The 24,846-nt window shown below is 35.3% G+C and overlaps 1 protein-coding gene across 10 annotated transcripts in view; it reads left to right on the forward strand.

The window, feature by feature from the left end:
* The window catches only part of EML5 (EMAP like 5), a 121,461-nt gene that overhangs the window by 49,935 nt on the left and 46,680 nt on the right, over nucleotides 1–24,846 (forward strand). For all 10 annotated transcript variants that reach the window (XR_011324697.1, XR_011324698.1, XM_069783676.1 and 7 more), the window contains exons 12-25: nucleotides 968–1,074; nucleotides 1,458–1,576; nucleotides 8,363–8,549; nucleotides 9,583–9,688; nucleotides 10,967–11,060; nucleotides 13,017–13,117; nucleotides 14,946–15,148; nucleotides 16,283–16,394; nucleotides 16,939–17,066; nucleotides 18,843–18,984; nucleotides 20,773–20,925; nucleotides 21,777–21,908; nucleotides 23,011–23,099; nucleotides 23,912–24,088. Coding sequence is in view for 8 of the 10 variants with exons in the window: in XM_069783676.1 (XP_069639777.1) it covers nucleotides 968–1,074; nucleotides 1,458–1,576; nucleotides 8,363–8,549; nucleotides 9,583–9,688; nucleotides 10,967–11,060; nucleotides 13,017–13,117; nucleotides 14,946–15,148; nucleotides 16,283–16,394; nucleotides 16,939–17,066; nucleotides 18,843–18,984; nucleotides 20,773–20,925; nucleotides 21,777–21,908; nucleotides 23,011–23,099; nucleotides 23,912–24,088 (1,850 nt within the window). In the remaining 2 variants the exon portion in view is untranslated. The remainder of the gene's footprint in view (nucleotides 1–967; nucleotides 1,075–1,457; nucleotides 1,577–8,362; nucleotides 8,550–9,582; nucleotides 9,689–10,966; nucleotides 11,061–13,016; nucleotides 13,118–14,945; nucleotides 15,149–16,282; nucleotides 16,395–16,938; nucleotides 17,067–18,842; nucleotides 18,985–20,772; nucleotides 20,926–21,776; nucleotides 21,909–23,010; nucleotides 23,100–23,911; nucleotides 24,089–24,846) is intronic.

Consider the following 24,846-nt stretch of genomic DNA (forward strand, 5'->3'; position numbering starts at 1 on the left):
AAGTGTTTAGATTCCTTGTTCCTGGATATATAACCTTACTTCTAGCTATCTGACAGTATGTGCAACGTACATCTGTTTTGTCACTCGATTGATAATTGTCCTGTTAATGCCTTTTCTAACTCTGTAATCTGCTACCTTTATTGATAGCAATATTGTTTTTCTCTAGATCACTGATAAAAATGTTAAGTAGTATAGCTCCAAAGATTGCTTTTTATTGCATACATCTAGAAACATTTCTTACTGATTGGTGATTCTCTCTTTGTAATTACATTTTGAGATACTTTAAAATCCATTTGTGTTCTATGCTGATTTTGTGTCTGGCTTCTTAATCAAAAAATGTGCCACATTCAATCAAAGGTTGCAGAAAGATCCAGAAATCATTTATCAGCCAGGGCATTCTTTTCACTTTCTGTTGGAATGAAACTCTGTGCTACAACATTATCTGGCTTTCCCCAGATGTAAAACAGCAACATCAAATGACTACTCTTTTTCTCCACAGTCACCAAAAATTTTACCACTTCCTTCCCGTATACGATTTTTTTTTTTCCCCTAATGTACCTGAAGAATTGCTACTTATATCAATGCCTCGCCTAACCATGTTTCTCTTTGGAGCCCTTTACTTCTCTTGTTAGTTTTCTGCACGTCTTAGTTTCTGCTTTATACTCATTACTTCATTCTTTTCTTTCTCCCTTTGCGCCTAACGTTAATGTTGATGAAATAAGTTGAATGAATGAAAACTAACCAGCTCCCCAAAACAAACAAACAAAATGATCATACTTACAAGTTGGCTTATTTCTACTGTATCAGCAGAATTGATCTGTCAGCCTGTCAATTATTAGCAGTTTATGTTGTAGTTATTAATATAAGCATATATTGTCAAATCAGAAGCATTAAGCAGTTACTTCAAACACTTTCTGGTTTGTAATTTAGGTTGCTTCATTTCCTGTTTCTTTTTTCTTGGTGGCAGAGAGTCTGGTTGATTCTAATAGTGATGAGTCAGATTCAGATCAGTCTGATGTTCCAGAGCTGGACTCTGAAATTGAACAGGAGACACAGATCACCTATCGTCGACAGGTAAAGATTTTAGTTTTAATGGAGTGCCTCCCAGGGTTTAAGTTGGTCTTTCATAAAGACCTGTTGAAAACTGAAAACTGGGGAGACTGAGAGCTGAGGAGGAACAGACCAAGACCTTTAGAATTGTTATTATCTGATGCATTCAAAATATTAAGATACGATAGAGAAAAAAAAGTGATTACATGTATTCCTAGCATGTTCTATTAGAGTTTTGGTTGTAATTCAAAAACAAGTTACACTGTACAATAACCAGCTACAGTTATTGGAGATTTTTTTTCAATGATGTCAGTATAACATTTTTGTGGATGATAACTGTGGCTGAATTCTCAGAAACATGCTTTTCTTATGAATCTCTTAATTTATAAGTGTGTTCTTTCTTAAAGGTTTACAAAGAAGATCTACCTCAGCTTAAAGAGCAATGCAAAGAAAAAAGAAAAAGTGCAGCTTCTAAGAGACGAGAGCGAGCTCCAGGGAACAGTATAAGATTACATTTTGTTCATGGGTATGAAAACTAGGATTCTTTAAAATATACAAGCAGGCTGTTTGTGTTTTGTAGATTGGTGTTTATAATTTAATAATCTGATGAAAGACTTTTAGGTCAGTTGCTTTGTGATTTACTGTTTTTATTTGTTTCTGTAAAAATAAATGTACACTAAATTAATAGAAAGCTTCAATGCCAAGCTAGACCGATTCTGAACATGAATTCTGAAGTGAATTTGCACTGAAACTTTAGCTGATACTTACTATTTGAATAGAAGTGACTAAACACAATATTTGCCTATCACCTGTATTTTTCAGTATCTGGAAAGTAATAGCTCTCTTTGGTGTATTATTTTGGAAGCTATGACAGAAACTTGGTGTAGCTGCAGATGACTGGGTTCTGTGCTAAGTGGTCTTTCTATCAGTGTTTTATTAAAAAAAAAAAAAAGTATAAACTGTACCTAATCTGAAACAATTTACATGTTCCTCCATTTAGGAATTAAATTTAATTCTTAATAGGTCCTGTAAGTGTGTTAAAATTCAGTTTCATTCTCTTTTTTGTGCTGATTTGAGTAACAAAATGACTTTCAGATACGTCCTTGAAATCTTATGATTTTGTCTTTAGGATTGGTAGTCTCCCATAACTCTTCATAAGTGAAGACTTTGTCATGAGAACAAAGGTGTGATGTTTTAAAGCAAACTGGCAGTAGATGTTACTACATTACAATAATGATCAGAAATATAAATTTGCTTGATACAAAGCAAACACAAAGCCTTTATTAAATTAAGGCATTGGAAATCAGGTAATGCTCAAAACATACCCCTTTGCAGGAATACAACTTCTTTTTAGAGATAACTAAATGCACAAATAAGTTACTGATACTATCTATCTTTATAATGACACAAACAATTTTAGAAGGGCTCCACATGGAATGCTTAACAAATGAATTGACTAAGAATAATTAATCATTCAACTCAGCAATTTTGTCTGTAGACCGGCTTGGAGTCTGAGGAGTAGCTTTGGAAATAATGAGAACTGGGAAGCTTGGTACAGGGTTGGTTTTTTATTTCTATTTTTGACACTCCAGAATTCTCAGTTGAAGATTTTTATATCTGTGTAGAAAATACATTAAGGTGGGTAGCTATATGTAGTCTTTAAAATTTGGTCTAAGAATCAAACCAAATGATCCTGAAGAAGATGTAGCACAAGCAAGGGCCCTGGATCTTTGGGATTATTGTTATTTCCTTCACAACAGAAGTGAAGCTTGACCAGAATATCCAGGAATGACCAGAAGTAGAATGTCCAGTTGAGTTCTGTCTGGTTACCCAATGGGCATCAAGGAAACTAATGAAGAATCCATGCTGAACAACAGATTTTTCTCAATGTCCAGGCTGTTAACTTTAAAGTGACCCACATCCAAGTGAGTAATAGGCATATTCTCTGATTCAGGAAGTCTGCTTTGCTTCGTCTTTCTTTAGCTGCAATGGAAATGTCTTGGATGTTCCTTGAAAGTGTAAAAAGTGGTGCTTTTTTGAACTAGGGGAATAGGAAGCTCTTTTCCCTTTGTTTTTGAGCACATTGGTTTTGTGTTTTGAATTTGTCAACTGCCTTGAAAGATGAACTTTTAAAAATCTCTTCATATCCTGTACTAAATCTTTTAAACTTCTGGTTACTTCCTGTTTTGGAAGGGGATAAAAACAATAATGCTGAGTGTGTGAGCCAGCCACTGACTGATACGGATGAAAAAGCAACTTCTATTAACAGGTTAATCTTTGAGTGCAGCTTTCGCTAAGAGGTCTGATGCAGTCATGATCAGGAACGTATTGAAGTGGTGTACTAGTTTGGCCTCTTTTTGACTATTCCTGTATTTTCTTGCTGCCATGTCTTTGAAGTGGTGGTGGTTCAGAAACGTCAAAAGGATACATCTTTTGAGATACTCAGAGGACCCCCTTTCTCAGACTCAATGCTTATAATACTTTCTTTTGGCTGGCAGGGAATAAGGATGTAAATGTAATACTTATATCCTGTATTCTCTCAAAGCTATGCTGCTGGTCTCACAAGAGTGATATTTTTACTTTTTTTTTAATATTCAAAGGATTTAAGCAAAATCTAGTTTGAGTTTCAGGATATTTGTTGAACTGACCTTATCATAAGATGAAATTTGGTTACGGTTTTAAGATGACATGGGTTTTCTCATGCTCTTAAATGAGAGTCTTACGACACCTTGCATGGATTCCTACCACATGGCTACAAACACCTACAAATAACATCTGAAGGGAGTAAGCTCTGAGTGGGTCCTGTTGAGAAAACACTCTCATGCTCTTAAATGAGAGTCTTACGACACCTTGCATGGATTCCTACCACATGGCTACAAACACCTACAAATAACATCTGAAGGGAGTAAGCTCTGAGTGGGTCCTGTTGAGAAAACACTATTGCCATGTGGAAGTATTTAAAAAACCCAACCAACAAACCAAACTCTACTTTTGTGCTAAAGACTCTGACCTCAGCCATGTTTAGTTTGACATTTGGTTCTTCTGGAGATTTCTGTGGGAGGATTGCACTACGTTCAGAAATTTCCCATATGTACTTTGAAGAACATACAAATTTTGAAACTCTTACAGCATCAGACAAACTATGGACATTGACTCTTTTCCCAGAGAGGACACTATTTGTGACGTTGCCCCTTAGTTGGCTGTAGATGTGTAACTTGCAAGTGTGGGTAGGATCCAACTTCAGGTTAAAGAATTTACAATTGTGTGCCTAAAAGTAGGTGGTTTTATGTGTGTATCTAAACTTCTGTCACAGTCAATGGAGATCCAGTCAGTAGTCAGTGGAGCATGAGGAGTGATTTGGCTCAAGTAAAATTAAATGCTGATGGTTGGTCAGCTGAGTAGCCCTGCAGGTTTCATTGACTGTATTGACTAGAACACTGTTGATCAAAATATAGGTGTTAATATATCTAACACACATGTGAACATCTTATGTTTACATGTCTTGATCTCAAACTGAATCCAGTCTCTGCTTTTCATGACCTTGGTAATGGCAAATTTTTTTTCCTACATAGCATCGAGGTAGCTATCTTTTCTTCTGAAAGTTAGTGTTGTATTAACTTGAATCAGTCCTGGATTGATGGTTTGATTAGCTGTTACTGAAGACCACTTGAAAACACCAACTGCTGCAGAATGCAGTGTTATGTTTATTGTGCCTTGTTATATATTATCCAGTAGCTATGATGTAGAGCTTGCTCTCATTATTTAGTTTCTAGCTGCTAATCAAGATGCCTTGTAAATTACTTCTGTGGTTTGTTTTCTGCATGTGAAGAAATTGTTTCTCTTTGTGCTTTTTCTAAGATTAGCTAATAATCTCAGTTCTAAATTGGTTTAATAACACAGAGCTGTAAATATTTTGGAACTGTGTAGCATATTCTCAGGGAACGATCTTGTACACTGAAACATGCTTCTTTTCATCTGTGCTTGAACTGTCGAAGCCCATCACTTTATGCTTCCAGTGAAAAGTACCTATATATTCAGGGAGTTAGTAAACTGGCATGTGGGAAAGACCAGATGTGTTTAACTGGGTTACAAAATGTCTTCGCACTGTGTGATGTTTTGGCAAAATACATTTTGTTTTAATTGTAAACAACTGATTGTACACCTATTTTTTTATAACTGGAGGAAATGAACTAAAATCCAAAGTTCTGATCATAAAAAGTCATAGATACGAGTAAAGAGAACTATTATTTCCCTGCATCTTAGATACATTTTGGATGTTTTGGGTGGTCCTGTGATATATGGCGTTAATGTACTCAGTTTCACTGTGCTTAACTTAGGGTATATAGGCAATTGTTATGACGAGAGCTGGGAAAATTCTGAATTTCTGGGTTGCAGGTAGAAGGATCGGAGACCCGTTTGCTGTCCTAATGCTTTTTACTTTTGTAGGTGACTGCTAAGCTTGTAAGAAATTGCTTAATGTTCAGTATTTCTAAAGCATTATTTCTTTCAGCATACATATTTTTGTAGCTGCTTTTTAAAATATGCTCATTAGGGTGCATATTCAGCACTTTTTTAATTATTCTGTGCTTGCAAAGGAAATCCAGTATTTTTAACAGAGCACAGTGCAGTGAAGCACAGGAAAATGACATCTGAGCAGCGATAGGTCCAGATACCATTTTTGGCATTGTGCCTGCCTTTATAATCCCTGCCCCTCACTGAATGTTGTCATGTCCTTAAACTGTTGAATTTGCATACTGTGATAGGTTATTTTTGTTTTCTCTCTTCATAGTTACTGTAGGTCATTGTATATTATGTCCCTTTAAAAACTAGTGGCTGGACATCAAAGGGTGCAGCCAGGCAGGGCAAGCAGGCAGCATTTTGGGTCAGGCAGAAATCAGCTTCAAAACATCTGCACATGTTGCCGCTGGGGGAAGTTGTTAGTTCAGGATATGGGTGGAGGGAAAGTGAAGCTTGACTGAAGAGTCTACACCTGTATGGTGAGTCTAAGTTGTTGATCACTTTGAGAAGAGCAGGGAGCAGACATATAGTTGAGCCTCAGACCTAGTGGAAAGACAGAGATTTTTCTAGAGACCCTGAAGGGACAGTAACTCAGGAGACACTGAAAAGTTGCTGGACTGGGACCAAACCTGAAGTTAAGAACCTGCCTGTGAGTGCCAATCTAAACAGTGGGTTGGAAGGACACTCATTTAAAAGTTTTTATTTCTGTGCTATCACAGTTTTTGCTGGTTTAAGAAGTTCACTTTGCTTGTTCGTGATCTAATGAGACCCAGCTTTAGACTACACAGGATCACAGACAGTACAAAACTGGGAGGATTGGCTGGTACACCATATGGCTGTGCTGCCATCGAGAGTGACCTGGACAGGCTGGAGAACTGGGCAGGGAGGAATCTCATGAACTTCAAAAAGGGGAAATGCAGTGTTCTGCATCTGGGGAGGAATGGACTTGGACCATTCACTGGTCTGTTTAATAACTTTGTGAGATGATTTTAGCAATTTTTCTCTAATCACATATGAGCTGACATAAGTACCATTGCATGTAGTGTAGGTGAGCCAACAGAAATACAGCCTGTTCAAGCCTGGTCCAGGTATGTGCTGTTTTCCAGTAATGCATAGGTCTGGATCCATATGGATCCATAGCTGGAGTTTTCAGAATAGTCTTCATTAAGCTAAAGTTGGTCAACTGTCTTAAAGATTAATTACTTGACCAGTGCATATGGTTGCACCATGTATGCAAGGAAAGCTATATATAATTTTATGAAAGACTTCTACTGGACTGCATAATTTGTGTGTCATTCAAACCTTTTAAGTGTCTCGTATGCAGTAATCTTAATGTTATCCCATTCATTTTGTGTATGACACTTACTGGTATGTGTACAGATGCATCTTTTTCTTATGTGATACTTTAAACACCTGCACTATTGCAAAAAGATCCTGCATTTGTTTTCTTCTTAAAAAATAATGTAATTTGTTCTGATGATATATGCTTTTAATTAAGCAAAGAAATTAATATCATGAGAAGTGTAACATAGACATTAGAGATTTCTGTGAGCTTGCAGTTGCTGATGGTGAAAGTTTAGTTATTTTGTTTGCCAAGAATGACTTACTGATCATTTTCAGGGCTTTTTTTCAACTAGTTCAATTAGAAGTTGGGTGCAAAAATACTTACGTAGAGCCTTATGATCCCTAAATAAACATAATTCATGGCTGATTCAAACACATTCAAGTGACATTCCATTCCTGTAAATTTAACTATATATTTAGAAATGTAACCAGATTTTTATTATTTTTTTTTTAATATACCAGAAATGTAACCAGATGCAAACCTGCATCTTTGTAGAAGAATTAAAAAATTGATGTAGTGAATATCTGTAAGAACAGAAGAAGGAACAGAAAGAGGTTAGCTGGGGAATTAATAGCATAGAAACAGGATGTGTCAGGAGTATATGGAGTATTGTTTATATCAGAAGAAAGGAAGGAATAAATTTAAATTACACATTTTTAAATGTTGTCTCCATTGACTGGCAAGCATAGCATTATTAAAAACACTAATTTAAAACTTGCTTGTTTGTTTAATGGTTCTTAGGTTTCTGAGCCTCTTAAATTACTTCTGAGCGTAGGACCCTAGCCTTTTTGAAAATACCACCTTTGGTTTTTATGGGGTACTGAATCTTAATCACACCTAGGAGGAAATGTGTATACTGTGATAGTGCATACAGACTTCAGTTGGGAATTGGCCTGCTCATGCCAGTTGCTGTATCAGTACAGAAAGGAGGCAGGTTTTGCTTCAGAAAAGAAACTGATGTGGAATAAAATTTATGCATTTGTTTTCTGTTAGCAAGTTTCCAGAAACTTTCAGTGTTATGATATCTGTGTTGTCCACATTCTTGTGGAAACTTTTGCTGCTTGATTTTTGAGCAGTAAGAGAGCGAAAATGTCTGAAGTATTAGTTTTGGCTATTTCATTTAATTACATGTTGCATGCTCTAATTCTCCTTGTGGTGTGAAAAAATTACTAGCTATTGCTTCCTCTTCTGAACTAGCTGTGGAGAGTAACTATTAAATAGCAGCCACTTTCAAACTAATGCTAGTAGTACTGATGTCTGAATAGTAAATGACATTGATAAATTAGTGTTTCTTTGGGAAAATATGTTAATAATCTTAAGCCACCAAAACAATAATTGGTAAGTAATCTGAGTTTTCACATGTGCAAAATGCATCTTGCATAATTTTATCTCAAAGTTTCAGTACATATGGTTATGACCTTGATGAATAAACTTTTTTTCTTTAATTAGATACAGAGGTTACGACTGTCGAAGCAATTTATTTTACACTCAGACGGGTGAAATTGTATACCATGTTGCAGCAGTGGGAGTGGTGTACAATCGACAGCAGAACACACAGCGCTTTTATCTAGGTCATGATGATGACATTCTTTGCCTTGCTATTCATCCCTTAAAGGACTATGTGGCAACAGGCCAGGTAGGATGCGTGTTTATCTGCAATAAGAATCTGAAGTTGTTACTGCTGAATTTAGAAAAGCCTATTTTGGAGGAAGGAAGTCCAGTCTACATTTATTCAGGTGAAGGACCGCATTTCTGTTCCAGATGGCATCATGTTAAAAGACTGTGTTCTTTCCAGTTCTTTATATTAATTCTGATAAAAGTCTTTAGTTGACAGTTTTTTTGAACCTCTCTTGTATTTATAAATAGATACATATTTTTTATTCAGCATTATGTTGCTCCTCCGCTGTAACAAGTGGAGGAAATGTGCAATTAAAATATATTTTTTTAGTATCTTAGTTGTGAAGTTAGCTATGTTATTATTACATTCATGTATTATTACATAACATGAAGTTAGCAGTTGTTACTACATTCTGGTATTTCAGTTTCATGCACTGTGTTTTTGGTTATCACCTATAGCCAAACTATTTACTGTTTGTACATGCAATACAAGTATGTGTGTTGCTAAGGTATTTATAATAGTCCATTTTATCTTTTGCCAGACAGTAATTTTGGGTAAAGTTTTTGCACTCATGTTTTCGGACAAACATCTCTTCCCATAAATGCTTATACACCAGGACTTGAAGGTTTGATTTGATGTTTCAGGGTTATTTAATTATTATTATCTTTATTATTATTGTTGTTGTTATTGTTATTATTATTATATAATAAATTGGAGAACATGTGAACTGAAATTTTTAATAGAAGTAAACTTTTGCTTATAATGCCCTTAATATGCTCCCCCCACCACCCCCCCAAAGACGACTGTAGTTAATTGTGATTAATGTGCCTAAGTTCTTTGGAGGGAAGAAAGAGCCAGCTGGGGAGTGGTAATTCTAAAGCAGGAGAAGGAATAATATACTGCTAGCCAGACAGAAGTAATACTAGGAAAATTTTATCACCATAAATTTTTCAAATACTTTTAAAAGTATTTGTCAATATTATACTTTTAAACAACTGTGTGAAGTAACTGAGAAATTTTAAAAAGTGGTTATAAATATGTATACTTTCAGGTTGGTCGAGATTCCTCAATACACATTTGGGATACAGAAACAATAAAACCACTCTCAGTATTAAAGGGCTATCACCAGTACGGTGTTTGTGCTGTTGATTTTTCAGGTAATAAGTATTTATTTATTTATTTATATACAATTTTCATTTTCTGTATGAAAATACAAGCTAATCAGATCTAATGAGCAATTGGTAATGCCTTTAAACTGAAGATTTTATATTAAAAATATTCTTCAGTAATCAATGTCAAATGAGAGAGGCTGTCTTAAAGTGATCGTTCATTAAAAAGAGCTCCTGTGGAGTCTTGCACATCAGGAAATGCAACAACAGGTTCTGTGCCGTTTAGTAGCTGAGCTGATCACTTTGGAATTTCTTTTGGTTGTGTGAAGCACGCACACAGATCTTGAGTGTTATGTCTGCATTACAACTGTGTAACAAATTTTTGAGCAAATTGACAGGTGTGCATTTTTTTTATTTTTTAATTTTTTTAAAAATTAAATCCTGCAAGCCAATTTGGTAGCGCACTGATAAATTCAGAAAGTCCAGTTATGCAGTTCTTCTAGGCAGAAACCCAGCCTCTCTCTCCACCTTATACTAACATAAGAGACTGTCAGTTAAATTTTTTGATATTTTTGCACCCCATATGTTGAATTCCTGTACCAATGTTGAAATTTCGTCTTCACCACTGGCTTGTTTTCATTCTTTAATGGTTTGGATTTACTAAATAGGATCTCTTACCTCACAGTGAAGATGTGTGATCACAAAGATGAGTAGTTTGGGGTCTTTGCTTCTTACCTTTCTTTGGTTCTCCTTTTTCAAGATAGGAATCTCATTTCCCAAATTCTGGCATGGATGCATAGCAATTTCAAAGATAGGATACATGTCAGAAAGTCATTGATCATGAGTGAGCACAAATAACTTCTTTCTTGGAGGTTAATGTGGGATACATGTCAGCTTCTCAAAGATTTCACACTATTACTAAGTTTAAGGATATTTTATAAACTTCATGATATTGCTTCAGCGCTTTCCTGTTTTGAAATCAACAGGGATTTGCAGAGTGAACAGAAAATTCTCACAGTACAACCTGTGATGAAGGTTTTTGTGTAACTATGTCAGCAACTAGCTGAACAAAGGATTTGATACAAACAGAGAGAATCTAAGTGGAATTTTTAGACAGGGTAACTTAAAGTCCTAAACTCCATCCAGCTGACCACTTAAGTTTAAAAGCAGACAATGTGCCTCTAAGCACACATCATACGATTATTTACCTGTTTGTACATTCTTCTTATAATACTTGTGAAGTTATAATATTCTTTAATATGGTTTCTTATTATTGCAACATAATGTTATCCATCTACTCTCTTAATCATAAATTTATTTTTCTAGCGGATGGGAAACGATTGGCTTCTGTTGGAATAGATGACAATCACACCATTGTACTCTGGGATTGGAAGAAAGGAGAAAAACTTTCAGCAGTAAGGTAGGAATTTAACTTTGTTTTAAAATTTGTACCTAGAATTACTGTCAAATGACAGTAAGCAAAATATTTTCATTAAAGAATAATAGTTCTCTAATAAATTAGCAGTTTCTATAACTTAAGTGGTACAGGTGATAACATTTAGCACAGACTTAAAACTTTCTTTGGAAGGAAAAACTGAAGCTCTGATAGAGTCAACAAGAATTATTACAGTGACAGCTCAACGGGTGAGGTAAGAAGACGTAGAAGACAAAGTTTATTTACATTTATTTGGTGTGTTCTGAAATAATTTCTTTAGAACTTACTCCATGCACTTCTGTTGGCACTCCCAGAGATGGTGATGTATGCTCTGCTTTTCAGAACTCTTTCATCAGAGGTCATGTCTGTCTTGGGATAGTAGTTTGCAGTTGTTTTGCTCAGTTCTCTTTTCTTCAAGGTTCTCTCTTTTTGCTTACTGAGTCCTGAGCAGCCTGATCTAACTTTGAAGTTAGTTCTGCTTTTAACAGGAAGTTGGACTAAATAACTTCCAAAGGTTAAATCATTTGGAAGTTTCTTTGACTCTGCACAGAGTATTTCATATAAGTTTATTAACTAGAGTTTTAATCTACAAGATAGTCTCTTGTTTCTAACGTTGAGTAGTGTTTTTGAAACCCTTGTCTTTGTTGTTTCTACGGATCTATTGCTTTAAATAGAGCAGTTTTGTAAGTGGGTTTTTCCCCACTCTGTCCGGATTCAGTATGTATACTCTAAATACTGTTCTAGATAGGTTAGAAAGGGATTTATTATTCTCTGCTGATACAATTTTAAAAGTATCAAGTTCCTTTTTATCGATTAAGTTCATTATTGCTCTTCAATAACATTTACCCTCATTTTCTTCTTAAACACGCTTTGAGTTTCTTATCTACTGAGGAATGAAAATCTTGAATAGATGATGTAGATAAAGAAGAGTACTCCCTTCCCAGTTACTTGTCAGAAGCTCAGTTAGTTGGCTTCTCTGAAGATACTGGTTTGGGCCTCTCAGTAGTCTGCCTTTCATGTGATTTTTTTTTTTTTTTTTTATCCCCCTGCTCTCTGAACCCACCAATCTCACTTAATTCTTTTTTGTAATCAAACTTTAACCACTTTATACTGGATTTAGTTTCTGGAGTGTTTTTCCTCCTACCTACTCTGAAGAATTGAAAAGAATTTTTGAGAGCAGCAGCTATACTTAAGATTACAGTGTGAGTTTGGAAAGAAACTGGTTCATGGTTTTTGCTACTAGTTCATTTAGTGGTCTGAAAATGACAAAAGGTGAAAGATTATTGCCACTCTTGAACAGGGAGAAAAAATTAAGGATTAGAGGCTCTTCTGCATTTTCAAGGAAAAAAACCAACCCCAAACAACTACTATTAAGCATTGATTTCCTTGCATAGATAGCAAATATAGTTGAAAGCTGTTTTTCAAACCATAGCACTGAAGCAAGGCATTGGTTTTATAGAAGCATAGTAAGAAATCTAAAACACACAAGAGGTTTTAATGTTTTTAGAAACAAATGAAATTTCCATTTAAAATTGATAAGCAGCGTAAGTTTTATTCTAACAAGAAAAATAGAAAAATCAATTAAAAGGTGAATGAGAATGGCAATTTATTTTCAAAATGAGAGACTTTTAAATAAGATTTACAACTTTACACATTTAAGTTTCATTATGAGCTGTCAGAGGTCTAAATGACGTATGCCTAAACTTAATGCAAATATATATTCTTCTGCAAAGAAAATGCCACCTAGTGGATTTCTGAAGTAACATTAATTACCTGCTTTGGAAACTGAAGGGTAATGAAAATAGAACAGGGCTCATTATGTTAGTTCTTTGGCTTTCTTCCTCCTTGTAATAAATTATTGTTAATGATTTGGAAGTAAATGTTAGCAAGATAGAGAAGATAGTTATATTTTTATTTAAAATATTTTGCTTTGCATTTCAGGGGAAGCAAAGATAAGATTTTTGTTGTTAAGATTAATCCTTATATGCCTGATAAATTGATTACAGTTGGAATTAAACACATGAAATTCTGGCGTAGAGCAGGTAAGGAAACTTCTCCGAATTACGGCATTTTCTGTTAATTGAAGTATAAATACTGCATCTCTTATAGTATGTTTCATGCATTAAAGGCAAATGTTTTCTCTCTATACCTCTCTAAGTTAATTTAGCCCTGGTAGAAGTAATGTTAATTGGCATTATGGTATTAGTGGGAATGCTTTTTAAGATCAATTTGCTATGGAGCTAGAGCTACACAAGTGGAACAGACCCTGGATTTCCTACTGTCTGTTTTTATATCTAATAATAATATAGCGCATCTGAAAATGTTACAGAGCTGCTCTAAAGTCATAAAACAGTTTTTGGAAGAAGGACCTTTAGAACATCTATGTTATAAAGAGGCAGAAATATAAATAAATCTAAGGTTATAAAAATCCACATACAATAATTCAAAGTGCTTGAAGAGGATACATGTGCCAGTTGAGACCTGTTTGTTTAGATACCTCTGTTGAACTTGACAATTAAAAACCAAGACAAAGCAGCTTGCTTTATCTGCTTGAAAAATTTTGAAGAGTGAAAAATCCATTCCCTGATATTAGTGTGAACTTCATTGTTTCAAATCTCAAAACGTATATAAAGACATATGTGCTACAGAAGACTAGCTTATTTGGTAAGAATGTTCTAATTATTCATGCACAATTTATGCTCACATGAGTCCTTCATAAAGATTAATTGTGGAGAGAAAAGTCTGATGACAAAAATTACACTAGTTTTCTCAGTTCTGGCTCCAACAGAAACTAATCAAGATTGCCTGAGAGGAAGCTGTTGAAGTCTATGTAAATTATTGATTTTAACAATTGTGCTTGCTATCTATAGAGAGAATAAATGCGTCAGAATATTAACTGAACAAATTACTATAAATTCTTTAGAAAGAAATTTCTAACTGTGATAAAAGCCTGAAGGTGGTGATTTTGAATAAAGAAATTGTTTAAAATGCCTCTTTCTTTTCTCTGGCATTGCTCAGTCAGCAGAAATAAAATTTCTCTGAAGCTACAGCCCATCTGTGTGAAACTGCAGTGGCACACTGGCTAGGCAGTCACCATGAAACACATTTAGCAGTGTTAATGTGAGGAGTGGAGTATCAGTGCACCTTAACAAATGCCAAGTCTCTGAAATCTGCAGTAGTGCAGGTGCACTTGATTTGAGAAGTAACACCAAAGTATATGCTTTGGACTAAATTTTCATCAGTGCCAAGTGATGGCAGATTGGTTCAGAGACCTTGCCTCTCCGAAGTACGAGAACAAGTTTCTCTGAGGATTGTGAAAATATAAATCTGACTTTCCAGCCAGAAGTTACTATGTGTTATACCTGTCAAATGACTTTAGGTATGTTATTTTAAAGAATTTTTAAACTTACATAGCTGTAACATTTCTATTATCCCGAGGCCAATAAAGCAAACTTCTAAAATAAAATCAGAAATCTTCTCACTGAAAACATATTGTGAAAAGGATGGGATGTCGAGATTTAAACTTTTTTTTTTTCTTTCAAGTTAATTTCATTAGGAATTTCTGTGAACTATGTGGTAAATGTTTTTTGTTTAGATGTGAGTTTACAAATATACTTTCTCTTTGTATGTCTATGTGGGTATATGTATGTATTCAAATCCAGATTCAAGTAGTAAGTTAAAAGGGGTTTTTGTTCAAAGATGGCAAATAGTACAAAAATTTTATTTTGTGAGAACTCTTCTTGGGCTTAATTTTTTGGGGGAGCATGGGTGAACCAGAAGAAAAGGACTTCTTGCTCTGGGTAAGGTTGTATAGTTTTTGGAAAATAATTCTAAGCAAACATTTAATGACTTGGTTTTGGTTTCAACCAGGTGGAGGACTAATTGGGAGAAAGGGGTGCATAGGTGCATTGGGAAGAACCGATACAATGATGTGTGCAGTATATGGCTGGACTGAAGAGATGGCATTCTCTGGAACTTCCACAGGGGATGTGTGTATTTGGAGAGATGTGTTTCTCATAAAAACTGTCAAAGCACATGATGGTCCTGTGTTCAGCATGCACGCATTGGAAAAAGTAAATAAACTGCTTATTGTTTTTTTGATGTCTGGACAAAAAAGTCTATGAAGTTAGGCCTTTCCCAAACTCAGGAATCCATGGCTGTATTTTGATTACAGAAGCCTTGTGAGGTCCAGATTCAAAATAATGTTTTATGCATGTCTCTAATTCTTGTTATATATCATGCTGTTTCTCAAACCAATGTGGTCCAGTGACATCTTATTCAGTAATTTTCATGACCTCTTACTAAAGAAATAATAGTAATAATAGTAACTTATGATAAGTAAAAGTACTTTTTGATTTAAGCATTCATAAGTTTAATGGAATATGTGAGCTTGTGAGAGAGGAAGATGGTCATACTTGTACTATTTTGTGCTGTAGTTATTGTCTCCTAGTAGAAGCATTCAGTCTGTAGATCACTAAGTACTCTCTCCTGATTCTCAACTTCTTTTGGCTCAGGAAAGCCTTTAAGCATGTGCTTAAGTGTGAATGGGTGTTCAGTTAGATTACTTGTATGTTTGAAGTTATGTATATGTTTGTGTTTTGCTAGGTTAGACAAAGTTGCTCCACCTTCTAATATATGAGTTTCAGTATAGTAGCTTTGGACAAAGCATGTGTTATTTATATTGTAAGAACTAAGTTCTTCAAAGGAAAGTACTAATGATTTTGGTATTAAGTATACCAGTTGCTTCATTAAATAGCTGTAAATAATTTTTGAAGACAGAATAGTACAAATATGCATATATTTGAACAATTTAAGCACTAATCAAATTTTTGTGAGTGGTACTAAATTTGGCTTGGAGTAATGAGGTGAAATGCCAAAGGGATATTGAGGCTAAGCATCAAGAAAATCATTTCAGTATGTCAGTTAAATTATTTTTCTGGTATGGTAGAAGTTTATTGGTTGGAACTTTTAAATCCAGCCTGTATACATGGACTGTACAGAAGTGCTGCCTTTGTCAGGAGGAGAATTAATCATTTTGTTGCTCCTGATCTTTTAATCTCTAACATCTGTAGTTTGGTACTTTACAGTGTTGTATATAATCCATTTTCAGTATTGGCAGAAATCACAAAAAAATTAAGGAAAGACAAATCACAAGTTACAATCTATTTTTTTTTTTAATGATTTTTTTTTTTTTTCTTTTTTGCCAGGGATTTGTCACTGGAGGAAAGGATGGGGTAGTAGCTCTCTGGGACGATACCTTTGAACGTTGTCTCAAAACCTATGCCATCAAAAGGGCTGCTTTGGCCCCTGGGTCTAAAGGTAACACAGACTTTATCCTATTTTTTTATTCTATTTAAAATACTTTGTTTAGGGAACTCTTTCTGTGGAATTACTTTCCCCAGTAAGAGGAAATCTTTTTTGACGTAACAAATACTAAAAATTTTTTTTTAAAGCTTTATTGATTATAAATAAGTCATTTTTCTGTTGGCAGAGGAAAGGTATGTTGTAACATCTCTTGGCACATTTAGTGGGTGCAGATCATAATATTTACCTTATTATCTGCCTGGTAGCAATATAGTAGTACAGTTGATACTTCACATGGACATTTTTTCACTAAGATTACCAATAAGTCAGGCTGATTAAACTTCAAAGATACTCTGAGAACAAAGATTAGTGTCAGCTGGGTAATTGCTAAATACTCCCAAACAAATCCAAACATACAAGTTCTTCCATGCAGGAATATGTTCTTACTTGTTTACTACCGAGTATCTTTTTGTACAGTAAGAATGTAATGTGCATATGTGTGAAAAATCCTCTTTAAGGCATACTTGAGAACTTGTCTTATAACATTTTAACACTCTAGGTCTCCTCTTAGAAGATAATCCTTCTATACGTGCCATATCTTTAGGACATGGTCATATTTTAGTGGGCACAAAGAATGGTGAAATATTGGAGGTGGATAAAAGTGGACCAATAACTCTGCTGGTTCAGGTACATGTTAAATATCAGTCAAATATTCCATACCACAAACACTTGTTGTTTTTTTTTTTCCTCAAGTAAAGACTGTTGTGAAATAACAAGCATTTTAATTACCAGTGAAGTTAGCGAGTTACTATCATGTCATAGATTTTTAATGCTAGACTAGACCATGATGACTCTTTAATGAGCAAAACAGATCACAGAATTTCATGTACTAATTTGTTCAACAAGTTCATCCTTACAAACAGACCAAGATCATATTTCTGTTTCAAAAAAAAGAAAAAAGTGTGTGAAACAGTAGATCCTCCACCAAATTCCTTATTAACTTTTTCTGAGTACAAGTTATTCTTATTATTTTTAAAAGTTGTCTCCTTGAGGTTTATTTTTAGATTTTCTTTGTAATTATGTAAAAAGCATTTTGGGTTTTTTTGCCATACCAAACAGACTGCACTTTTTAAGGCTGACAACAAAACAGATTTTTACATCATATCATAATATGATTTTCTTTCATACTTAAATAAAAATCTGTGCATCTTTAATTCACACTTTGAGTGGCCAATGCAATGTGTAAAGAACTGGATTTTTTTAAAGAATGTGTTAGAACCTAAGGTAAAGGCTACATCATAGAATAGTTTGGGTGGGAAGGGACATTTAAATGTCATCTAGTCCAACCCCCCCTGCAATGAACAGGGACATCTTCAACTAGATCAGGTTGCTCAGAGCCCTGTTCAGCCTGACCTTGAATGTTTCCAGGGATGGAGTCTCTGCCACCTCTCTGGGCAACCTGTTCCAGTGTTTCACAACCCTCATTATAAAAAATGTCTTCCTTATATCTAGTCTGAATCTACCCTGTCTTAGACTAAAACCATTACGCCTTGTACTATCGCTACAGGCCCTGCTAAAATGTTTGTCCCCATCTTTCTTACAGGCCCCCTTTAAGTACTGAAAGGCCGCAATAAGGTCTCCCCAGAGCCTCCTCTTCTCCAGGCTGAACAACCCCAACTCTCTCAGGGTTTCCTCATAGATAAGGTGTTCCATCACTCTGATCATTTTTGTGGCCCTCCTCTGGACCTGCTCCAACAGGTCCATGTCTTTCCTGTGCTGAGGGCCCCAGAGCTGGATGCAGTACTCCAGGTGGGGTCTCACCAGAGTGGAGTAGGGGGGCAGCATCTCCCTTGACCTGCTGGTTACACTTCTTTTGATGCAGCCCAAGATATGGGCTGTGAGTGCACATTGCCGGCTCATGTCCAGCTTTTCATCTACCAGTACCCGCAAGTCTTTCTCCGCAGGGCTGCTCTTAATCTCTTCATGCACCAGCCTGTATTGATACTGGGGGTTGCCCTGACCCATGTGCAGGACCTTGCACTTGGCTTTGTTGAACCTTATGAGGTTCACATGGGCCCCCCTCTCAAGCTTGTCCCGGTCCCTCTGGATGGCATCCCATCCCTCAGGCATGTCAACCGCACCACAGAGCTTGGTGTCAGTGGCAAACTTGCTGAAGGTGCACTCATCCCCCTTTCTATGTCATTGACACAGAAGTGTGTGAGGATTATTTCACAGGGAAAAGTTTTCTCTAGTACCGATTACTGTAATTTGCACTTTTACTGTAAGTCGCAGGGTGAGGTTTTTTCAGGTGTTCTATGTTTCTATTCAGATATTTCTTTATTATCCTCTAAAGAGACACATGTTCATTCTCCATTTTGTTTTGGTTTTTTTAACTTCCTTAAATGTATTGTTTCATATTTCAGTTTAAAATAAAAAGTCATCTGATTAATTGTGTTTTTTCAGGGTCACATGGAGGGGGAAGTTTGGGGTCTAGCTACTCATCCTCATTTACCTATTTGTGCCACTGTAAGTGATGACAAAACCTTAAGAATATGGGATTTATCTCCTAGCCACTGTATGTTAGCTGTTCGCAAATTGAAGAAGGGTAAGATGCTTAGTATGAAAAAATATTTAACTGAATTCAGTTGACATTTACTAGCATTATGAATCTTTCAAAAGCAAGACTAAATAAATTCCTTTCTTTGCTCAAATTAATTTATCGATGCTGTGTTCATGGGTTATGTAGCCCTTAAGCTAATGAATCTGTATGAAAGATTTCTGTGTAATACTGTTCTTAAGGTTATTTGCAATTGTAACATATTGAAGTCAGTGAATTTACAATAAAAGTTGAGCCAATTACATAAATCTGCCATGTTGCTTATAGTATTGCAAGCGTTTTTGAACAGTGGAGGACTTGAAATGTAGAAATTTTTTGAAGTCTTAGAAGTAATGCTGAATTTCTCTTCTTTGTGAACATTAGAAGAAACTGGAATCTCAAGGAAAGAGAACAGTTATAAAATTCTTGCTTGTTGTATACTATCTAACTAAATTCTATTTTGACAGATGGAAAATCTGTTGTAAGTGACTTCATATAAGGAGACTTTTTTTAGGATTAGACGAGACTGGCCTTAACAAGCTTTTAATGATATATATGCTTTGCTAGACAGAGGAGTACAATATCTATTTGGCATTCAGTAAAGCATTTTCATCCAAACCTTATAGGAAGCTTAGTTGAAGATGATTTGGATTGATAATGTAAGAAGAGTCATGAGCTGGCATGAGCAGGGATTAAACAAGGAAGTTTCCAGTTGGTGAAGTCTGTTCAAGTCTTAAAGTTGATATTTCTTAATACTTTTAAGAGTAGTTTTGGCAGAAAAATAAGGACTGCGATGATTTAATTTGCTGATGAGACCCATTTTGAGATGCTTTGGCGATCTCAAAAAGTGCCTGTGTACTGTACAGAAAGAACTGAATACTTAGGCAGACTGCAGTAATGGACATGAGATAATATTTGGTAATTAAAAAAGGCAACTCGATGACTATAAGAAAAATGTCTGCGTAGCTGAGGAGTAACTCGGGATGTTCTAGCTGATCACAGGATGACAATTACGTGTGAGAGTGAGGTATTTTTCCCAGGACATATTGAAGTATTCACCTAATTTAAAAGAGGCTAATCAGAATATTTTTGGTGTACACTTTTCATCTGTGTTCAGCTGAATGAAATTAAACTGAAAGTTGAGTATGGAGAAGGAGGAGCTACAGGATAATGAATGCGAAGCTTTGTGGTGGAGTCAGCTAAATAAAGGGTTACTGTCTACAAGTTAATCAGAGGAACAAATAGTAGGGAAAAATATTTACACTAATGGAAAGTTCTGGCATGGAAGCAAATCTGTATAAGCTGACCTGAAATAAATTTAGATTGGAAATTAAACTGTTTTTCAAGTGAAACTTGACATGTTTATTAAAAGGATTATATGACATAGTGACTATGATTGCAAATGACTGGATTCTGTGAGTCTAGAAGGTCTTTTCCAGCTGTGTTCTCCTTACCAGAGAAAATTGTAACAAACAACTGGCTCCAGATACTAAAGAGAGCAAATTAAAAATATATAGACAATAGTGATTAATCTGTATTACTAATGTAGAACATACGTCAATTAATATGGAAAAAAATGTAATCTAAGATTCTGGGGTTGTGTACTTGTCAATTTGCCAAGAGCTTCTGTGTGCTATCACAGATGTAGAGCTTGGAAATTATCTTGGCAGCATCTAAAAAATTTCATTAGGCTATAAACTATAAGAACAGCTTTCTTTTACCACTGGAAAAAATAAATCTAAAAGAGGGATTGTGCACTGTAAATGTACCTGAATGCCACTTCTATATTCCTCATAGGAGGTAGATGTTGCTGCTTTTCTCCTGATGGAAAAGCATTGGCCGTTGGTCTCAATGATGGAAGTTTTTTGATAGTTAATGCAGATACCCTGGAGGATCTAGTCTCTTTCCAGCACAGGAAAGATGTTATTTCAGAGATCCGATTTTCTCCTGGTAAGTGATTTAAAATGAAGATTTTTATATCAAGGTTCTTCAAGCAAACTTTATAACCTTTAAAACATAAAGAAGTAGACATTTGTAGTACTCTTTTTACATGTAACAAGTCAGCAAGACTAATACTAACCTTTTTAAAAATATTGGGTGTGAAGTCCTATGTTGCTCATTTAAGGATGAATTTATTGGAATAGGCTTGCTCGTAGTAACCTCCTGAATGCAACAGTCAATTTTAAAGTCAATTTTAAATCATGAACATCCAGCATCCTCCCTAGGTCCCTAGGGTTCCACTTTGAGCTGCATAAGTTTGACCCTTCACTGAGGTTACTGTTAGCTAATGAGAATGCTTGAAAGGGATGTGTCAGAAAGGTCTGGCATCTTCTTCTTTCCCCCTCTACAGTGCTTAGCACTCCCGGTGAGGCTAGATTTTTTTTCAAATAGTACAGCTTTTATTTAGGAACTCAAATGTATGACCTAAACTAATAATACTACTTTAGTGAAAATACTCTTCTGTAGGAGAAATTTGATGCAAACTACTGATACCAATTTTCATGCAACAGTACTTTCTGGTTGCCTAAGCCTTGCCACTCTCTGAGTGCAATAGATGTTTAAAATTTCATCAAATGTAGTTTTTATTGTTTGAAGATGTAATGATGTAATGGTTGTATATTTCATACTGATTTTGATTATGTGATATGAACATTAGTCTGTCAGGGACTATGTATAAATTAGCAAGTTCACTTCAAATAACTCTGAGTTGCATATAGCTAAATTCCAGAATGTACTTGTGTTTAATATACAGAGCACTACAGTCTTTGAAAATGTCTTGTGTTTCTACTGATGTGTTTTAGGGGCTGGAAAGTACTTAGCTGTGGCATCCTGTGACAACTTTGTAGATATTTACAACGTAATGAGCAGTAAACGGGTAGGAATCTGCAAGGGAGCCTCCAGCTATATCACACACATGGACTGGGACATAAGAGGTAAGTAGCATCCATTCTAAAAATCTGCTGGAATACTGATCACATTATAGACTAAATACACTACATCTACAGTATGAATTTATGGTATCACTGACACCACACTGATTTGTTTCTTCAGTTTATGAATATGCTTACAGCACCTGAATAAATATAAAAACATGATTTTTACTATTGTTTATATATTTAGAAGTTGTGTAATTTGAAGTAGAATAGATTGTCTATATAGATTGGTTTGCTTGGAGGTTTTGGGATTTTTTTTTACATCTTCTGTGTTTATTGTTTGACTTCTATTTCTTGAATAATGTACTGCATAATGCAGTGCATCTGTAGCTCAGGATTATGTATCCTTGTCAAATATAGCAGAAAGACTGGATTTCCTGTCTTCCTGGGTCTTAATACATGTTTAATTTAAATACTATAGTCCTGTTTCATAAAAAGCAAGGCAGTGCGATCGTGCAGTCTGTTAGTTCCTGCTCTTATTCCTCTACATAATCACTTTTGAAACAGTCTAATTTAATTTGAAAGAGTGTTACAAGTTAGTTTCCCCTGAGAATTTTGAAAACGGGACGAGGACAGAAACATTAATGAGAATTTCCCTCAGAAAAAAAGTAGTATAACGGCAAGGAGTCAGCTGCTTGGAAGCAGCCATTGGCTAGGCAGCCTATGTGCTTCTCAATCCCAAGAGCACATGCATACTGGTCAGGCAGATGTCACAAAAAGCTCTGAATTAGACCCGGTACATGTTGTCCACCATCTGATGGGACAACCATAAACAGGAGAGAAAAGCAGTGCATTATTACAGTTTTCAAAGAGAGGAGGAAGGACTGTGAATTTAAGGGGTCAAAGGACTCAGATCTTCAGAAGCCCATACTTCCAGATTCACTGTTCATGTATGCAGCTTTTTCCAATGGAAACAAATAATTTGTGTAATGCTGTTAGCAAGAAAAATTTCAAAATAACCTTTTTTCTGTTTTTTTTTGTTTGGTTGGTTGGTTTTTTTGTTTTTTGTTTTGTTGTGGGGTTTTGGGTTTGTTTTTGGGTTTTTTTGTAAAATGGAATCTTCTATTTAATGTCAATATACCATATGTAATATGTTTTATAGGGAAGCTCTTGCAAGTCAACACTGGTGCTAAAGAGCAGTTGTTTTTTGAAGCTCCTCGTGGGAAAAAACAGACAATTCCTAGTTTGGAGGTGAGGAAATAGACTGCCTTCTTAACTTGTTTGCACATTAGAGTTATGATACAACCATCTATACCACATAAGAGAGAAGGATGTATAAAACTATAATTTTAACTGCTCTGTTGAAAAAACTTCGGTTTAGGCATTTGCTGTCCTTGATCCTTTTTTGCAGCCTGTTCAATTAGATAATGTAATCAGAATGATAAAATACATAAGGGATTATCACATTTGTCTCTTCTGTTAAGAATGGACATTTGGCTGATTTATGCATGCATGAAAGTCTCACTGGACTTCTGTATGCCTCTTTTGATACCTAAACACCTTTGAAAATCTATTTGCAGATTACTGAGCCCGAATCTTGCTGTGGAGGACCTCATGTCTAACTTTACATAACAGTGCAATACAATATACATAATATATATAGGCAAGTGTAGTATATTGTAGCTATAATACTGATTTGTTTTCTCAGACATGGAGCATTGTCATAGGGCAGGGAGTGAAAACGGATAATTTTCAAATAATGTTTTCTATGAGATTGAAAGGCAGTGTTGAAAAATGTAATTTGTTTTCTCTAGCATAGAAGGGCAGGTAAGGTCAAAATTTTTTAAATACTTCTAGAGGTTTTTGAACTGGAAGTTAATAGAGGTAAAATTAAGGGTCTTGAATAAAATCCTGAATAGTCAGAAAATAAGTGGTTAATATGTTAAAATAGTATCTTTTTATGTGATGTATCTTTCAATGCAAGGACTTTTTCTTGAAATCAGATATGGAAGAAAACTGCCTGGGAAGAAGCATGCTCTGTCTCAAACAGGTTGTTTTTGTAGGTGGAAAAGATTGGCTGGGCATCATGGACAAGTGTTCTGGGCTCTTGCTGTGAAGGAATCTGGCCAATAATTGGTGAAGTCACAGATGTAACTGCTTCATGCCTCACTAGTGATAGTAAAGTATTAGCCACAGGAGATGATTTTGGATTTGTGAAACTGTTTCGATACCCTGCTAAAGTAAGTAATTTTCAGCTGTTCATAGAGAAGATTGATTAATAAAACTGCCTTTTCATAACTGTAAAAATTCATCACTCGGAAGAAAATAGCTCTTTCATATTTTTGTCCTTGTGATCAAAGAATGCATTCAATATTACACTGCAATTTGCAATGCATTAAACTTTCAGTTAGTGAGAATGACCATTCCAGGTCAGACTAAGGAGCCATCTCATGTAGTGTCATATCACCGATAGTGGCAAATACATAGGGGAAAACTGTAAGAATGGGAATGGGAAAGGCACTGTGTAATAACATCTTAGGCATTAATATCCTCAGTGTGGTTTTTATCAGTGTCACTTTTAGCCCCTTAAGCTCTTGTTTTGGAAGACAGTGAACACTTCTTCACCTTCATTTCACTCATGATTTTATAGACACTCATTCTGTCCAACCTCTGTAATTTTTCTCTTAAAATGAAGAGATCTAATATTATTTAATTATGCATCATGGAAAAGCCATTCCAAAAACACATTATATTTTTACTGCTCTTCTAGAACCTTTCTAGTTTTCCTGTATATTTATCAGTAAACATGTCTTCAATTTTGAATATTTTGCTATGCTAGGGGTGGTAACAATGCACAAGTATTGACTCAAAACGTTCTGTGTGCATTTTATTCTTAATCTGTTAGATTATCTTCTCTTTTAAGAAAAACAATACAGTGTTTATTGCTGGAATCTGTTTTTAAACAAATTCTTGCATGCTTGGTATGGAAATATGGTTA

Source organism: Haliaeetus albicilla, chromosome 5, assembly GCF_947461875.1.
Source record: "Haliaeetus albicilla chromosome 5, bHalAlb1.1, whole genome shotgun sequence".
NCBI lineage: Eukaryota > Metazoa > Chordata > Aves > Accipitriformes > Accipitridae > Haliaeetus > Haliaeetus albicilla.